Source organism: Odocoileus virginianus, chromosome 24, assembly GCF_023699985.2.
Source record: "Odocoileus virginianus isolate 20LAN1187 ecotype Illinois chromosome 24, Ovbor_1.2, whole genome shotgun sequence".
In the NCBI taxonomy this organism is placed as follows: Eukaryota; Metazoa; Chordata; class Mammalia; order Artiodactyla; family Cervidae; genus Odocoileus; species Odocoileus virginianus.
Window position 1 is genome coordinate 46888668 of NC_069697.1, and position 18870 is coordinate 46907537.

The window sequence follows — 18870 nt, forward strand, 5'->3', positions numbered from 1 at the left end:
TTACCATTCTCAGGCTTAGTCTTCTTAAGTGAATCAATGAGAGTACTGACTGCTTTTAAAACAAATATGATTTCTGTTACTTGTTGCCTAAAAAAAAGGGAGGAAATTATTTCCAAAAAGATTGTAATATATACCATGTGTGGTTTTTTTTTCACTAAGTTATATATACAAATAGATACACTTTGGAAAATACTGAACATTAAACAATGCAAAGTTAATATTTTTCTAAGTTCTTATAAAAGAAAATCATTTTAGTAACATGTATTTCAGTGTGCAACTAAGATTTATAGTTATTCTAAGTTATCAACACTAAAATGGGGGGAAAGACAATCTACTCATGCAAACTTAAATTTATTTGTAAGATATTTCTTAAAACTACTTAAAAAACACTGTATAAGATATGCTGTTAAAACTTCTACAAAAGTTTTTTCTTTTTCACTAATTAGTACTCAAAGAGATCTGCCAAAACTTAAATGTAAATAAAGATTGTTATTACCCCCTGCACATAATTTATCATGCTGTTAAAAGTGTCTTTAAAATTACAATAGTACTTATTTAACTTTCTAAAACAACATATAAGAAATATGCTCAAAGTCAATTTAGAGACATCAGCAATGAAGAATAAGCTTGGAGTAAAGGACCAACAAGAGTAGTTTGATTTTTCTTTCTTTCTCTCTGTAGAAATCTCTCTCTTCTCTACAGTCCTCCCCCACGCCCCACTCCTGGTATGAATCTGTGTTATCACTCAACTGATAAAGATCTTCTTAATAGTATGAGAGGGTACTATTTCAAGCCTCCCTTTTTAAGTATGGTGGTGGTTTGGTGGTTTAGTCGCTAAGTCATGTCTGAATCTTGCAACCCCATGGACCATAGACTGCCAGGCTCCTCTGTCCATGGGATTCTCCAGGCAAGAATATTGAAGTGGGTTGCTATTTCCTTCTCCACTTTTTAAGTATACAGGTATGTTACTGTGCTGCAATGTAGTTTTAAGAAAAGAATGTAATAAGACTGCACTAAACATAAGATGATACAATAATATAACAATTATAATAAGACTATTTAAAAACTAAACACTTAAAACACAAGAAAGGAAAGAAGGAAAACTGCTTTCTGAAATCAAATATCTTTTGCTCTAATAAAAATATTCCAATCAAGGCAACCCTATCATTGCTTTCCTAAGAATACGTCACAGGTCAATTTTAAATAAATTAATTTTCAATCATGATAATAACTGAATTACTAACACCTGTCTTTGGAATGTTTTTGTATATAATTTATTAGAAGGTATAATTCATGCTCTAGAAATTCAAAATATAGTGGTCCTAAAAGTGGAAATACAAATAGCAAATAAGCACTGGTAATTAAAGAAGAAAAAAATTTTTAAGGCAAATTAATAACTTTCCTTTAATAATAATTAAGTTATTAATAATCAATCATAATTATAATAATTAATAAAATTAAGTTGCCTAATTAATAATAATCAGATTGTTCATTCATCAAATTTTTAAAAGATAAGTGATAAAATGGCAAGTAACTTTAAACTGCTAAAAACTGAGGAGAAGAAGAATAATATACTCCTGGGAGAACATAAACTGATAGAAGTCTCTGATAGGCAATTTGTAATATATATCAAAACCTTTCAAAATGTCTGTATCTTTTGACAGGTCAATTCCAACTCTAGAGATTTATTCTAAGTAAATAAGAATGTACACAAAGACTTAGGATTAGTGATTTACCTCTCCAATACTGCCTTATGGAAAGGGATCCACAGTAATTTTCCTAACTCTTCCCTGACTTAGATTTCTTTGTCTTCCAATATCATGTTCTGTTTGATTCACTTGCTCTGCCTTAAATTCTAACTTACACATTAAAAACTAGGTTGGCAACATAATCCAATTTTTTACTGTATTTTTTTATGAATTCTGATCTGTAACCCAACTTTGATTAGCCTTGGCTTAGCAGAAAGATCGAGAGCTTGACCAAATGAGAAGCAAATCAGTTTAGGTACAAGGCTTAATTAAGCCAACTAGATAGAAAGAAGATACAAGATACAGCTAGATGACTTACAGAAAAACCTTGAAATGACTGTAAAACAAACGAGGAAGTTCATAAAGTATGATTTAACTATTATTTTCTCTCTAGAGAAATTAACAATCATGTGTTCATACAGATCCACAGGTCCTTAAGCAGAAATCCTTGGGAAGATATATTTTAGAATTCATTTTTTTTCCAAAATAATATAAGTAACTTGGTATATATGTCATATATTACTTAACCCCCATGAGGAGTCAGAAAAGGCATCCTATAATAAACACACTAATATATATGCAGCAAAACTTATGAATATTTCATTGTATGGAATAAATAAAATTATAAACAGCCTCAGGTTAAGTTCAGAAATATTTACAAAAACACCTGACTTTCTGAGCTTTTTAAATTATTAACAACTATGATAGTGTATTTCCTTCTTTAATTAAAAATATATATATACATATACCTTGGAAGAGGGCATTTGCCACTTAATCTTTCATCCTCTATATAACGATGCAGTACATCCTGGGACCTCTTAAGAAGCACTGAGAGTGCCATTCGTGAGATGTAGCCTTCTTGAGGTGTTGTGACTTTATTACTGAAGGAAAACTGAAGCAGGGTTTCAAAACACATTTTAGAAAATTCTTCTCTCAAACGAATATCAATCTCTGCTTCTGTAGAATTAACAATGTTTGATGGTTAATTCAAGGTTAAATAAATACACTCTAGTGATACAAATTCTTAGCAATGTAGGAATAAAAGGAAATTCCTTAAGTGGTAAGGAGCACGTATGAAAAACTTAAAAGCATATATATAGAGAGAGAGAGGGGGCGGGGGGGGAGGGAGAGAGAGAGAGAACAATCTTCCCACTTGCAAGATCAAAAACAAGGCAGACTGTCCACTCACACCACTTTAAAGTTTCTCATGTCCTGGTCTTTGTTCACACTTCAACAGCGCTACAGAACACCTCTGAATAGTCTTCCACATGGTCCAGCTGGGAACAATCCATTTGACTGTCTCTTTCCTTTTTCCTCTTGGCAGCATCCTCCCCAGACCCTGACCTCTGCTCCAGCCTGGACTAGTGGCCTGCGGATATGCTGCCCAGTTGTCTCCTGGAGCCAGTCTCTGGCCTCACCCTGAGTTTTTACTCTCTCTTGTGCTACATCTTACTCTCTAGATCTTAATGCTCTCCCCTGTCTTGATTTACTCCTTTGTTTTCACAGGGCATATTCTGCAGTTCCTGAGAACGTGACTAGGAGGGAAGTAAGAATTTTGAGGCTACATTTCTCAAAGTGTCATTTTACTGTCATACTCAAAGTGCAGTTCCCAGCATCGCCAGAGAATGTGTTAGCACATTCTCATGCCTCACTCCAGACCTCCTGAACCGGAAACTCTGGGTTAGAGCCCGACAGTGACTTCCCTCCAGGTGAGGTTAACGCACACTGACATTTGAGAATTACCATTCTACATTCCTCACTTGGCCAGCAGCTGGGCCTAGGTATAAAACTCTACATTAAAAATCTTCTCCATCTGACTCTGAAACCACAGCCTCAGTGTATGTGGGCACTCAGTGCTGCTACTGAGGATTCCAGTGTCCTTTCTGTCTCTTCTGAGATCTTTCAGCATCTCCCCCGTGTCCCTGATGCTCTGGCACTTCGCAGCGACAAGACTCGCTGTGAAAGTCTTTTTCTTTCACTATTCTGGGTCCTGAGTGGCCACTTCCTTTATCTAAGTATTTATTTGTGACTGCTGGGCCTTCATCTCCGGGCAGGCTCTTCTCCAGTCGTGGCAAGCAGGGACCACTCTCTAGTTTCTGTGCACCGGCTTCTCACTGCGGTGGCGTGTCTTTTTGCAGAGCACAGGCTCCAGACGTGCGGCCTCAGCAGTTGCTGAGTTGTGACTCCCAGGCGTCAGAGCACAGGCTCAGACGTTACGGTTCGTGGCCTTAGCTGCTCTGAGGCACGCGGGATCTTCCTGGACCAGGGGTAGAACCCATGTCTCTTGCATTGGCAGGAAGCTTCTTTACCACTAAACCACCAGGGCAGTCGGTGAGTGACTACTTTTAATCTGCAGATTTATATCTTCAACTTGTTTTTTTGATAACTTCCTCTCCTAGTTTTTCTCCATTCTTTCTGGAAGACCTATTGTCAGATGTAACATCCCTGAGATCCATTTCCTTTCCTCTCAGACTGTCCACTTGTTTGTCTTGGTTCTACTTCTGGGTTTTTCCTTAATGTTTTCTTCCAACCTTTCACAGAACTTATGTCAGCCATCATATTTTTAGCTTCTTTGAACTCTTTTGTGTTCTAACTGTTCCACTTTAATAGCATTTTTCTTGTTTTATGAACGTAAAATCTTTTATCTTCTTAAGCATCGTAATTAAATGTTTTCTATGGCTCTGCATTTTTATCTCTTTCTTCCCAATTTTTTCTACCCTCTCAACTGTTTTGGTCTTTCTCTTTCATGTTGGAAGATTTCCTCAACCACTTTCGAGCTCTGGCTGTCAGATCATAACTAAGAACAGGGCACCAAAAATAATCACTGGAACCTCTGTGTTTATAAGTTGGCCTTATTTATTAGCAAAAAGGCTTTGTATGTATACATTTTAAAGAAAACTCCAAGTTAAAGCTGAAAAATTTGTGTCTGATTGTACAGTCATTGGAAGACTATACATGTACCTTCTCTATCTTGGTACAATTAATACTATAAATAGCAAGAGGTATCATCAAAAAATTGCTGGAAAAAGTATACATGGTAACTCAATAGTCCTTATTTAACAGAATATTTACATGTAGTTATGAATATGGATCTTAAAATGTATTTTATTAAAACTGATCTATAATTTTTAAATATTCTTAAAAAGTTAACTACATTAAGATAAGTGCACTTCAGAAATTTTTCTCTGATGTTCTAATGTTAAAAACTTAACATTCAGAAAACTAAGATCATGGCATCCAGTCCCATCACTTCATGGCAAACAGGTGGGGAAACAATAAACAGTGACAGATTTTATCTTTTGGGCTCCAAAATCACTGCAGATGGTGACTGCAGCCATGAAATTAAAAGACGCTTGCTCTTTGGAAGAAAAGCCAACCGACACAGCATATTAAAAAGCAGAGACATTATTTTACCAGCAAAGGTCCGTCTAATCAAAGCTATGGTTTTTCCAATAGCCATGTATGTGAAAATGGGGCTACAAAGAAAGCTGAGCACCAAAGAACTGATGCTTTTGAACTGTGGTGTTGGAGAAGACTCTTGAGAGTCCCTTGGACTACAAGGAGATCCAACCAGTCCATCCTAAAGGAGATCAGTCCTGGATGTTCACTGGAAGGACTGATGATGAAGCTGAGACTCCAATACTTTGGCCACATGATGCAAAGAGCTGACTCATTGAAAAAGACCCTGATGCTGGGAAAGATTGAAGGTGGGAAGAGAAGCAGATGACAGAGGATGAGATGGTTGGATGTCATCACCAACTCGATGGACGTGAGTTTGAGTAAACTTCAGGAGTTGGTGCTTCAATCCATGGCATTGCAAAGAGTTGGAAACAACTGAGAGACTGAACTGAATGTTTGTTAAACCTGCACTTTACCAGATTATTTTAAAAAACTGTCTGGGCTAGGAAAAAGAACCAGTTTATAAATGTACTAACTGCAATTTATAGTCCTGAGAGGTTGACATTAATATCTTTATTTTATAGATGACAAAACTGACAGTTACCCAACTACTAAGTTAACCAAGTTAACTAAGTGGTAAGAATACATACTCATTACTTCACAATAATCCATGACTTCACAAAACTGGCTAACTTATGTCAGCCTGCATTGATTTAGGTGATTTCCATAAGTACTTTGCAATTTAATTCATCACACATAATTCACAGATTATTTATCACATTTTTCCCTCATAAAGCTTAATGTTCTACATTACATTCTTTCTTAACCATTCACCCATTTACATTCACCACAACTGTAGGAGTAAACAGTTCCACAAGTCAGCTTCTTCAAAAGTATTTCAATATTTATTAACATTTAAAAAAAATCATTGAAATAACATACCTGTAAAGGAAGATGACTGAGAATGTATTGATCCTTTATTAAGCATAGTCATTATCTGACCAACAAATTCCTTAGGAATAAAATTGGCATAAGGCAGTATCTCAGTGCTGATAAGTTGAACTACCTAAAACAAAAGAGGCAAATTCAAAGGCATCATTTTTTAAGAGATAATAACTTATAGAATAAAATTTAAATTTTATAAGAATCTTTCTTAATAGATGCATACAAGCATTTTAATGTTAATATAGAGGATATTTAGTCTGCTTCCCTCACGTGTCTTAGTGAATAAAATTTACTACAAATAGTCAATATTACAAACTGTTCACTATACAAATTCAATAAATTTTGATATTCAACATGATAAATGCAAGAGTGCTCTGGAGAAAAAAAATCAGCATATGAAATACATCCATATTAGAATACCGTATCTAAAAAGGAACTAAGAATAAGATTTAAATCACCTTTAAGTACCATAAAAATGAGCTATTAAGAAGTTATTTTCATTTTTGTTAAATAGCTTATTTCTAACATATAATGTACTATTTTGCCTTTTAAAGAAAAAAAAAAGTTTGAAGAAGAGTTTATAATAGTACAGCAATGGGACAAAAGGCAATATTTTACATCTGTATATGATACCAATGTTTTTTATGTAATTTATTTGTTTTATTTAAAAAGTTCCCCTATCCTACTTACAGGGAAAAAATAAGAATAACCACCCCCCAACAAAAACTCTGTAACTGAAAATTACTTGTTTAAATTCCATTTATAATCAGCAGAATATATTCTTTAAAAAACATTCACTATTTGTTTCTACAGCTGGTTAAAAATAGAAAAATCTGAGCAACTTATCAATTAAATACAAACATCTGTTTTGTCAAACTATAAAGCTCTCAAACACATGCTCACTGATAGATTTATCTTACTAAATCAACTGCTCTTTAAAATTATTAAATGGACACAATTAAGTGTCTAGACAACATGCACAAAGCTAACAAATATAAAAAAGTAGTTTGAAAATATCAGTGCTTTATAAATTAAACTGCAACCTTTTTGAGAGTTTTAATGCTTTTAGGTTCACATTCAATCTATCACTTTATTTATGTTTTAAGCAATTTTAACATTTTTATTATTTGGTTTGTACAGTCATAGGAAAATGTCTTAAATAGATTCCTCACCTCAACATCAATACTTTCATTTCTTTGAAATTCCTGAATAGACAGGTTATCTGGAGGTATGCTAAAATAAATAAATAAATAAATAAGACTTGGTTTTTAAAGGTAAAATACTTCCTGAAAATCCAAACAGAAAATAAACAGAATTTGAACATCAAAAAAATTTCTTCATCCAAGTTAGAACGTTATCATTTATTTAAAAGAACAGTATTTCTTAAAGTAATTAGTATAAATATTAAGCTAACTACAAACATGAAATTCTAGCTACAAAAATACCTGGCTCAATCTTGAACTAAAATCTGTAGAACTTAACTTATTTTAGGACTATGAGTGAAAAACAAGGAAAAGTGAACATACTATCATCTGGAGTCACAGCAGAAATCACCTGTGACAGAAATTGAATTCACTCACACTGTCCGTGATTTAAGGGAGCCGTGGCCAAGGTGCTTGATTTTCACTCAGTGACAGCCCGTGAGTCACTAATTTCTAATGAGTATGATATACGAGATATATTTACAATGAAAGATAGCGAACATCTGAAAAGAGGGCTGATTCAGACTTTCTAAAGCAGAAAACTGTTCCACAGAAATCAGAATAAATCAACAGTTCTAAGAGAACCAAAGTCAATTCTAGACCCTGTGGTTCTTAATAAGAATGAGCAGTAAAGTTCTTTTAAACGTATGAAACAATGAAATATTAAGCACTTTTAAAAACAGCTGAGACTAGGATGATAATGATTATTACAATAATAATGACAGCAAAAATTAGAAAGCCAACCACTGTATTAAGAGCTTTATTCACAGTATCACCTATATTCACAGTAACCACAGGTATTACCATGTAATTGACAGAAGAGGAAACTGAAGCTTTGAATGGCTAGTCATATGACCAGGACACATTGCAAATAAATGACAAGCCACAATTTGAATCTAGACTTATATTTGAGCCCAAGTTCTACTCTTTTATAGAAGTTATAAATGTAAAAACAGTATTACCATGTTTAGATTTAGAAGTACAATACAGAGTTTTGTATCTAGAGATATTTTTGCTCTATTTGGTATTATCTGGTTTATTTCATTACAGGTATTAAAATAGACACACACAGAGAAAATACCAATTGGCTAACTACCAATTTTAAAAAGCTTATCAAGAATATACAGTATTAACATTATTGGAATCACACATCAGAAACACTAAACTACTTTAAAAAAAATATAATGAGGGAAGAGAATAGTGTACAAAGCCAAAAAGTTTACCCCTCCTAATTCTAATGGTCAATAAAATCAGAAATTTACTCAACCTGTGGACAGGTTAATGTGGACAGAGTATAATGGAAACCTTTAAAAAAATTTTTTTCATGAATCCTTATTTGACAGAAAAGAGGCTTCAAACTGATAAAGTATTATTTGTAATTTGCTTCAGTTCTCTCTGTGTGGTACATTAAATTCATTTTTTGAAATATAATTCATACCATAAAATCTATCCTTTTAAATGGTACCATATAATGCTTTTTAGTATATTCACAAAGTTGTACAATGGTCATTTCTAATTCTAGAATGTTTTCATCACCTCCAAAAGAAACTCTGCATCCATGAGTAGTCATGCCTTATTCTACTCTCCTCTCAACTTTGAAACACAAATCAAACTGTATGTGATCTCATTTGTGTTTGCATTCTTTCACTTAGCATAATGATTTCAAGATTCATATATGTGGTAATATGCATCAGTATTTCACGGCTAACTATTCCACTATATGCATGTACAAATCACATTTAATTTATCCACTCACCAGAACATTTGGATTGTTTTCATTTATTTGGCTATTATGATAATATTGCCATAAACATTAGTGTACAAGTTTTTGTGTGACTATGTTTCAATTCTTCCAGGTAGTACTTAGTGTTTTTAACTGAAGGTCAACAGACCGTAATTGTTTGAATTCCCACTAGCCCATGTGTCTTCCAGAGCAGGGCAGCATTAGGAACCCAGCCCCACAGCAGGAGATAGGCAGCTGTCTTCCATGGAATTGGTCTCTGGTACCAAAAAGGTTGGGGACCACTGTTCTAAAGAACAACTACCGAGTTTTGGTATTCAAAGGGTGGTTGAATGAATTCCTAATAGACCTCAAGTGTCTACCAGGCTACAATCCTTTAGTTTCTCATTTTTAATTGGATTTTTCTTTCACTCATTTAAATAATTCATTCATTCATGATAGCCCTCAATGATGTCCAAAGCCTCTCCTTTCTTCTAGTTGATTTTGGTTTTGTTTTCTCTGTTACTGTACTGCCCTGTGAAAGCAGCTTGCAGACCATAAACAGTGGGAAACAGCAGAGAAAGGTATAGTATGCTTGCATTGGTATCAATAAGATTTCTAGAGGTAAGAAATATGTAAGAAAGCAAAACAAAATCTGACTAGTTATGGAAACAGAAATTAGGATCACACATCGTTGCTTCTAATTCTGAAACATCAGATAAGCTCTTATAGAGAAAATATTTAAGTTAACCTTCTGCATTCTACAATTTTTCTTTACTAAATAACTAAACCACATTAGAAAGACAGACAAAATTTTTTCATTAAATCACTTTCCTGTAGACTCATCTGATCATTATCAACATGCCAATGTAAATTTTTCTTCAAGTATATGAAATTTATAATTTAAATGGTTTTAAACTAGCAATTTAAAATGGTTACACAGCAGTACAAGGCATATTCATCATTTTAAAAAAAATGATTTAGAAAGTGTTTTAAAAAATGATTAATATTTTAAAAATGAAGGCGAGGGTGGGATGCTTCAAGAGAACAGCATTGAAACATGTGTATTATCTAGGGTCTAACAGATCACCAGCCCAGGTTGGGTGCATGAGACAAGTGCTCAGGCCTGGTGGACTGGGAAGACCCAGAGGGATCGGGTAGAGAGGGAGGTGGGAGGGGGGACTGGGATGGGGAATACATGTAAATCCATGGCTAATTCATTTCAATGTATGACAAAAACTACTGTAATGATGTAAAGTAATTAGCGTCCAACTAATAAAAATAAATGAAAAAAAAAAAAAAAACAGAAAAACTTTTGTTATCGGAATTTCACCACGATAGCACAAAGGAAAATCAGATTGCAGGAGTACTGAAATATCACAGCTATTAGTGATAAGCCCACCTTTAGTAAAATGGTACATTTTAGATCAGTGCTGCCCAACAGAACTTCCTATGATGGAAATGTTCAATGATCTGCAGTACCCTCTATAGCAACCACTAGCCACACATGGCAATGTTGAGACTGGCTAATGAGACTGAAGAACTCAATTTTTAATGTGATTTAGTTAATTAAAAATTTAGTTGTAGCTAGTGACTGCTGTCAGAGAAGGCAATGGCACCCCACTCCAGTCCTCTTGCCTGGAGAATCCCATGGATGGAGGAGCCTGGTGGGCTGCAGTCTGTGGGGTCGCAAAGAGTCGGACACGACTGAGCGACTTCACTTTCACTTTTCACTTTCATGCACTGGAGAAGGAAATGGCAACCCACTCCAGTGTTCTTGCCTGGAGAATCCCAGGGACGGGGTCGCAGAGTCGGACACGACTGAAGTGACTTAGCAGCAGCAGCAGCGACTGCTGCATTAGTATAGCGCTAGACAGACTGGAGCAGATTTCTCATTCAAAAAATTCAGCCCACCCCTCTCAACTATCCTCTTCTCATTCAGTGAGGGGCCAAAGCAGCATCCTCAAGATATACCCTCTGTAGCAGATTATACAATGAAAATTTCATTCTTCTTTGCACAACTTAAACATCTTAAAGAGCTGTTCATCATTACCAATGATCTTATTTATTCTGAAAAAAAACTCATTTTCCGATATGGTTCTTCTCTTGTGACGCTAAATGGACAATGGATTTTTTAAATGGATCTTCTTAGATTCATCAAGTTAAAACCATAGCTCCTTAATTATGATGTAATCACATGGTCTTATAGAAAAGACTCCTATCTTAAAACCAGCAACATGAAAAAGAGCAAAATTATCCTCTGCTTACAGATAATGTACCCAGTGGATAAATGCCTAATTCACTTGTTCTTTGTACACAATCTAGCAATCTTAATAGCCTATTAGTTAATTAATGAATAATGAGAAACACTGTTTTTAGGCAATTACAGGTATAATGTGCACTTCTTGAAAGATTGTCTTAATTGTAAAAATGAGCTGACCTTTTAGTAAAGAGAAAGTCTTCAAAGGTGTTGGCTAGTTCCGGCCACATACTGTCAAATTTTCCCGAAGAAGCATGTTGCCGGGCAACAGGAAGCCCAATAGAAAGAACTTTGAGGAGAGAAGATACTGCTAGTTTCCAAGTGCTTTCAGAAGGGCAGGAATACTTCAAGCTGAGGGGAACCCTAAGAGTCTGTGAAAATAAAGACAGTTTAAGATAAACACTAATTAAAACAAATATTCAGCCTTTAAGTACTTTTAAAAAAAAATTACAATTTCTCTTTGTTCTTATAAAAAATAAGTATTTTCATTTTAAATAGGATGTTACTTTCTAGAAAGGCCAATTCTCAGACATGGTTCTCAAATCATACTACCTAGAAAGATACACTTTTTTTTTTTTTTTGGAAAGATACACTTTTAAGTCCTATGTCCATTTTATAAACAATGACCCTGAAGAAGTAATTACCATTTTTGGACCTTAGTTTCTCATCAAAAAATATAAGGATGCTTTCTGAAAAGTTAATATTAACTTATTAATATTAAGTTAACATTAATTAAGAGTAGGAAACTTACAATTCTGCAGCTTCTCTAATGTGGTTATAAACTTAGAGCATTCTGCCATAGTTCTCCTGGCAAAAACTTATTTGACGAATGGGGTTTCTTCTACCCAAGAGAGATCAATATTGCTTGTAATTTTTTACTAACGGTTAGGTAAACATGGCCTAGAGAATATCATTACCATGAAGTTTTATACTTTATCTCTAAAATGTTTTGAATTTTATATTCTACACTAACATTTTAATGTACTTTCTTCCTTTTGCAAGTATTTGAGAAAAACTGGTAATTTAAGAATTTGGTCAATTTTATCTTTAATCCTCGAGGACACAGCATAGCATCTGTATAGTGAATGAAATATTGAGACTTACTTTCTAATTGGTCAACTTGCTGTTAATCATTAAAGAACTAATTTGGTGGCTCAGAATGAAGTTCTCTGGTCATAGTTCTACCCAACAACTAGAAGCCTAGACTGACTAAACCATCACAGTGAGTTGGCCCAGAGCACCATCAATAAACAGTTCCAACATACCATCTGATTATGTGCATGAGAGTGCCCAGACTCTATTTTTATATAAAAGTCCTAGTCTGAGAAAGATAAAAAGTGGAAGAAATACATTTTCATAATTCAATGTTATAGAGTGAAACTAAAACCTGATTTCATCTTCCACACAAATTATTATTGAATACTTACATAGTGAACATGTGAACCATTACGTAACAGTTATGATAATAACAGATAATTTAGCCTACCTAGAATCTTTTTCCCCTCCCCACATCCAGTTCAAAATTAGGGTAAGGAGATGATTAGTCTATTAAGCCAATCAATCTATTCCATTTCTCTGGCCATAATCACTGGTTCAAGACTAGGCATGGACAAAAGCTGGTTCACTTAAGGTTAACCGTAGTAACTTAAGAATAATCTGATACACACACACACACACACACACACGCTACTGACATATAATCCCTTTATTAGCCTACAACTATGAGGAGAAACAGGATATACAGTCAACCCTTGGAAATCAGAGCAAGGAAGAAAAAAAATTTAGTTTCTGGAGGTAGTACTGCAACACTAGATACACCAATCCCAAAGCACTCCCTCTATCTCTGACTTTCCCAACTAAGCATGCCCTTTTACTCTTAAATATAGTCAGAGACTGAATGTGTGTCATATGCCAACAAAAGAATACTAAATTATACACTGGCCACTCTGAATTAACAGGTTATAACTTAAGATTAGATAAATTAAAAGTATAATTTACTACTAGATTAACAGTTTACCAGTGTCAGGGAAATGTTAAGCACAACAGATATATTTGACTTATACATTTATTTTTTAGTATTTAATGAACTAATATAGAGATTGGCATATCCTATATACTCAATAAATGTATGTGGAACTAGAAACTTCAGTTCTTGCTGTCACAAAGCTCAGTTTCCAAGGAAGGAAGAGCCTTGTCCAATTAACACAATACAATGTAGTAAGTGGCAATAACAAACTATTCAGAAATACAGAAAAGAGATTATTTAATTCCATTAAAAATACAAACTGATCTATGTCATTCCTCCAAGTTCAGCTCTTCAGAGGTTAAAGAATAAAGTCTGATTCCTTATCATGGCTTGTAAAACCCAAAGCCACTTTTTCAGACCTATTCCAGGCCCTATTAGCTCCCTAAGTGGGATTTCTCAACAACGCTTTAAAAATATACCATGATCTTTATGTTGCTTAATTGATCTAGATCTCCTTCTCCCTTGTTGCTGGGTATTTCTTCTTCAAATGTTACTTTATTTAACCCTTGCCAGAATCCCATAGGCAGTTTAGTTATTTCCTTGTCTACAGAGGGGAGGGAGAACTTAACTTTTATTCAACACTGACTACTTGGCCAGTATTATTAAATGCCATATCTCACTTGACTCTCTTAATGGTTAAGACATGAAATTTGCATTTGTATTACCTTTCTTTTACATAAGAGAAACACTCTCTGGGTCATCTGCTCCAAAATCAGAGCAAAAAAAAACAACAACAAAACCACAGAGCAGCAAGCACACAGCGGTGCACCATGCCAATCCAGCTTTCTCTGAACACAAAGCTGCCTCCACTTGGTGGTCTTCACTTAGTACTTAATATACTGCATTATTATTTGCCTTTTTATAGATCCTTTATTGAATTATTAAATGTATGAACTATCTTATTCATTTTTAATCTCTATTCTTTCTTAGTAACCGGCAACAGAAGTGCTTAAAATTTATTCTTAACAAATCAGGAGATACAAGACAGTTTTGAGGGGCTGAGTGTGAGGGGCAGAAAGAACTGTGACAGAAAATAGATGGCAGAAACAATTTTAAGCAGGCCAGGGATTCCGCTGGGGGTTCGGGGGTACAGAATCCACCTGCCAATGCAGGGTACATGGGTTCAGTGCCTGGGCAGGGAAGATCCAACATGCACTTGAGCAAGTAAGCCCGGGGCCACAGCCCCTGCGCCTGTGCTGCAAACACGAAGCCACCGCAGTGAGCAGCCTGCGCACCGCAACAGAGAGTAGCCCCTGCGCACCCCGACTAGAGGAGAGCCCGCAGCAGCAGAGACCCGGCACGGCCAAAAGTAAATAAATGAAGCTAGTTTTCACAAGAGAAGGCCAGAGCAGTACCATACTAACAAGGAAAATAAAGAGCTAGGAGGGCTTAGAATTTAAAGATTTTTGCCTTCTGTAACTTCAAGTAAGTAGTTTTTTTAGCAGAATATGGAAGTGAGCCTGGGTACAATAGGTTAGTGAGTGGTGGTTAGGTGAAGGCTACAAGTTGTTTCAAGGAGCTTGGAAGTAAAGGAAAGTTGAAACAGAGAACAATTTGAGTAGGAAGTCAAATAAGAGAAAGATCTTACATAAAAGGCTTAATCGTCTTCCCAGGATAAAGTATAAGAGGCTGAAAGAATTAACAACAAAGAAAGGTGGGAACAGAAAAGGGTGAACACAAAGGGAAGGATGAGCCTTGGAACAGAGAAAGGTCTTCTTCCTTGAGGGAAGTACTCAGCCTGTATGCGTGTTATGCCGCTTCAGTCGTACCTGGCTCTGTGGGACCCCATGGACTGCAGCCGGCCAGGCTCCTCTGTCCGTGGGGTGCTCCAGGCAAGAACACTGGAGTGGGCTGCTGTGCCCTCCTCCAGGGGGTCTTCCTGACCCAGGGACCGAACCCACGTCTCTATGTCTCCGGCATTGGCAGGTGGGTTCTTCACCACTAGTGCCACCTGGGACATCTTCCCAGGATAAATATAAGAGGCTGAAAGAAGCACCAGCAAAGAACAGTGGAAAAAGAAATGGATGAACACAAAGAGAAGGATGAACCATGGAACAGAGAAAGGCATTCTTCCTTGAGGGAACAGAGTTCAGATCAGACTGCAATTATCCAGTAAATAAAAGTCACATCTACATATTAGAGTAAGACAAAGATTTAGGTTTATCCTTCCAAAGCAGAGGGAAAAAAAGGAAATAAACTTTGGAGGAATGGGACACACACAACAGCAGATGAATTTTAATAAAGGCTGTCCATGCACTGAGGAACTGGCTCAAAAAAAGTATGCATGATCAGTTAAATCGATAGACTGAACTGTGAATTTCTCCTTGAATGCTTATCAGACTCAAAGTATGAGAGGTACTGTCCTAGGAAACAAGATGCTTATTGGCTTAAGTGCCAAAGATGAAAAATCATAAAATCGAATGCATACTTATTTTAAAATATTTTTTATTAAAAAAACCTTCTCATTTCAGAGAAACAGCTTCCTAAATAATATCCATGAATGTTGGAGCAAAATCACTACAAATAATAACAGATTATATTTTTCCATTTATGTTAATATATGACAATATACAATTACCTGAAGATAAATTTCAATAATGTTATCATCATTAAACAAAAAGTATAAAAATTTTAAAAGATACCTTAATAATATTCTGGAGTACTTTCTCATTCACCACTGCTTTATGACAGGCTGTTTTTTGATATAAATCCACAACTACGTCTAAAGACCTTTCAGCAAATGGTACATAATTCAAGGCAACCCATTCCGCCTAGAAAGTAATATTTTCACATGGAGTTAAAATAAAAATGAGATTAAATGAAATCATACTGTTTTCAAAGTGAAAGCTTCTTTGTCTTAAAGTTCAGGCCTTGGTTTTAGGTCAGATTGTTTTATTACATGCAAAGTTTTCAAAGAGATATAATTTCATGAAAGAATAATTTTCAGCCAGGCAAAAATTAAAACAATCATAAAAAGTACATAGAGCATTCTATCAAAAACTGGGAAAGATGTACTTTATTTGTTGCCAATAGGTTAGGACAATTTTAGGAAATTTAACTCACCGGTGCAAATAGTTGGATCTATTGTGATTCCATTGTGTTGCAAGACAAATAGAATGAGAAAAGTTAATACACATTAAACTACTTTTCGGACCATGTAAAAATTATAATTTTTATGTTGAGTGAACAAAATCAGCATGTGCATGCATTCAGAAATTTATTAAAAAAAAAAAAAGAAATTTATTTTTCCCCTAAGCCAAAACAAAGTTAAAATTTGCCAACTATGGCTAAAAAATTTTTTATGTAAAATCCAACTAAATTTCACACCAGTAGTAGACAACTTCTCATTTCTTCATTTCCTATCGCAGGTATCTATTTTAGATAAGAGCAGGACTAGGCATAGGGATTTATAAGCTATTTTATAGTGCGATGATGACACCAAGAAAGGAACTCTGAAGAAAGATGCACTATAGAGTGACAGGAAAGGCCAAGCTTTCTGAAGAACCAATTGGGAAGAGAAAGCAATAAACAATTAAAAAAAAAAGGAACAGGTTTTCCAAATAATGTTTCTTTCCAGTTTAAACTGTTAACAGACATACGAAAGTTTATTTGTGAAAGAAAAAGTTCTGAGATAAAGTCCATTTTAAGTGGAACTCACTACATTTATAAGACATGAAATTTTACAGAGTAAATATAATTTACAGCAAATTACCTGATTATATTTTGCATTTGCAATGTGTTTTGTTTCCAGATGTCCATACTGTGGAGGTTTACATGAAAATTCTACAAATGCCAGTAACTGGTCAAATATAGCGGGATACATTATCTGCATGTTTTCTGGTCCTACACAGATGGCCTATAAAACAATATATGAACAATAGAATGGATAATATGAACTCCATTAAGTTCTTTACCATTTATGCTTTTGTTTAACCAAAGAATCTTAAAGATTGTCTTATCTTATGTTAAGTATTATATGCTCATTAAAGCCCTGAAGGACATTTAAACTATTTTAAATTAACATTGAATAAAGTATAGGCTAAATATTTTAATCAGCTAAAAAATACTTTTTAATTAAAAGTGTGGCTTATCACTTAGCAGACTAAACAAAGGGCAAGCCCTTAAAGAGAAGTCACAGGCCGTTCTGAGGTTCCACAATCTTATCACTTGTCCAGTAACACACCCTTTAGACAACTCAGAATGCTTCACTGACCACGATGAGACCGACTTCTACCTGAGTGCTTAAGTGATGACATTAGTTCATGAAAATGATAGCTAATACCCGCATCACGCATAGACCAGAGACTGTAACAAGTGAGCATGTTCAGTACAGGTGGGAAAATAAGTCATGAATGAAAATCTGCTTCTAAAAGAAATGTTATGTATTTTTAACAGGGCAGTGTGTATTTAGCATCTAATGTATCAATACATAGACTTGATATAAAACAAGAAAAAAAATTACATCAAATATGTTGAAAGGACTTAAATCTCATGTTTTTTTTTTTTTCTAGCAACAAATGTGTTTTCTCCTCCCATCCTTTCATATTTTCCTGTCTTAGCATTTATTTTTCTCTGTGGGAAAAATATTTAATGATATAATTTATGGAGTATCTAAAATATATTTGTGCTTTTCAAAACAAAAAGTATAATCATTCTACACTTGAAGCACCTTCAAAATACAAAGTCAAAATTCAAAGCATCTCAAAATTTTAAGGACTTTCTTTAAAACTATGTGTACAACACGTATATTTTCATAAAATCATGGCTTTTGTAACCTGTCAGATAACAGGCCAGTTTTATTCTCCCTCAGAGAAAGGGTAGCCATTTAGCTTTAATAAAAGTATCTTGAGATACAAAGTAGATAAGCAAAGCGCTGCCCATACATACTATTAGATCAGCCTGTAATTACAATGTGAAAAGCAGAATGAGGATATGTAATACCATCTTTCTCTATTTAGTTACTTTTCTCAGAAACAGTGAATGGAGAACGTAAAAAGTATACAGCCTAAAAAAAATTCTCTCTACTAACTACTTCTATAATTTCACAGTCTTCTTCATTAACTTCTTGCTGAGTCTTAACTCTTAGAATTAAATATGTAGCAATTACTGTGGGAAAGATATAATTATCCTAAATGAATTCTTTTATTTTCAGTGACAAGTAAAGAAAGGCAGGCAGGCAGAGAAAGGAGGAGGGGCGGGAGAGACGAAGAGAGCAAACTCCTGTGTGGAGGCCTTGGAAACTAAGGATCAAAATGTTTCTGGAAATATCTCAGCACCAAATAATGACCAGGACTATATGTTTTGATTTTTGGTGGTGCTTTATAAAAGAACAAAACAAAACTTACTAATAGTGTTACAGCTGAATCCTGAGATCTTAAAATACATAATATGGAGTCAATTTTTCTTTAACAACAAACTTCATCAAAGAAAAAGTTATTAATATTGGCTTCTCTTCAATATTCTAAGTCAAAAAAGCCTATAGTATAAATCTGGTAGCAGATTTCAGTCCAAAAGCTAAGAATCAGTAACCGTGCTTATGAAGTCACTATAGTCGTGTCCAACTCTTTGTG

General features: G+C 34.8%; 1 protein-coding gene across 6 annotated transcripts in view; it reads right to left on the reverse strand.

The window, feature by feature from the left end:
• The window catches only part of MON2 (MON2 homolog, regulator of endosome-to-Golgi trafficking), a 113917-nt gene that overhangs the window by 13819 nt on the left and 81228 nt on the right, over window positions 1-18870 (reverse strand). For 5 of the 6 annotated variants that reach the window (XM_020891349.2, XM_070454670.1, XM_020891354.2 and 2 more), the window contains 8 exons: window positions 17013-17156; window positions 16364-16381; window positions 15943-16071; window positions 11455-11645; window positions 7265-7325; window positions 6090-6213; window positions 2498-2705; window positions 5-87 (listed from right to left, as the gene is read on the reverse strand). In XM_020891349.2, coding sequence (XP_020747008.2) covers window positions 5-87; window positions 2498-2705; window positions 6090-6213; window positions 7265-7325; window positions 11455-11645; window positions 15943-16071; window positions 16364-16381; window positions 17013-17156 — 958 coding nt within the window. The remainder of the gene's footprint in view (window positions 1-4; window positions 88-2497; window positions 2706-6089; window positions 6214-7264; window positions 7326-11454; window positions 11646-15942; window positions 16072-16363; window positions 16382-17012; window positions 17157-18870) is intronic. The other variant, XM_020891350.2, reaches the window with a different exon arrangement.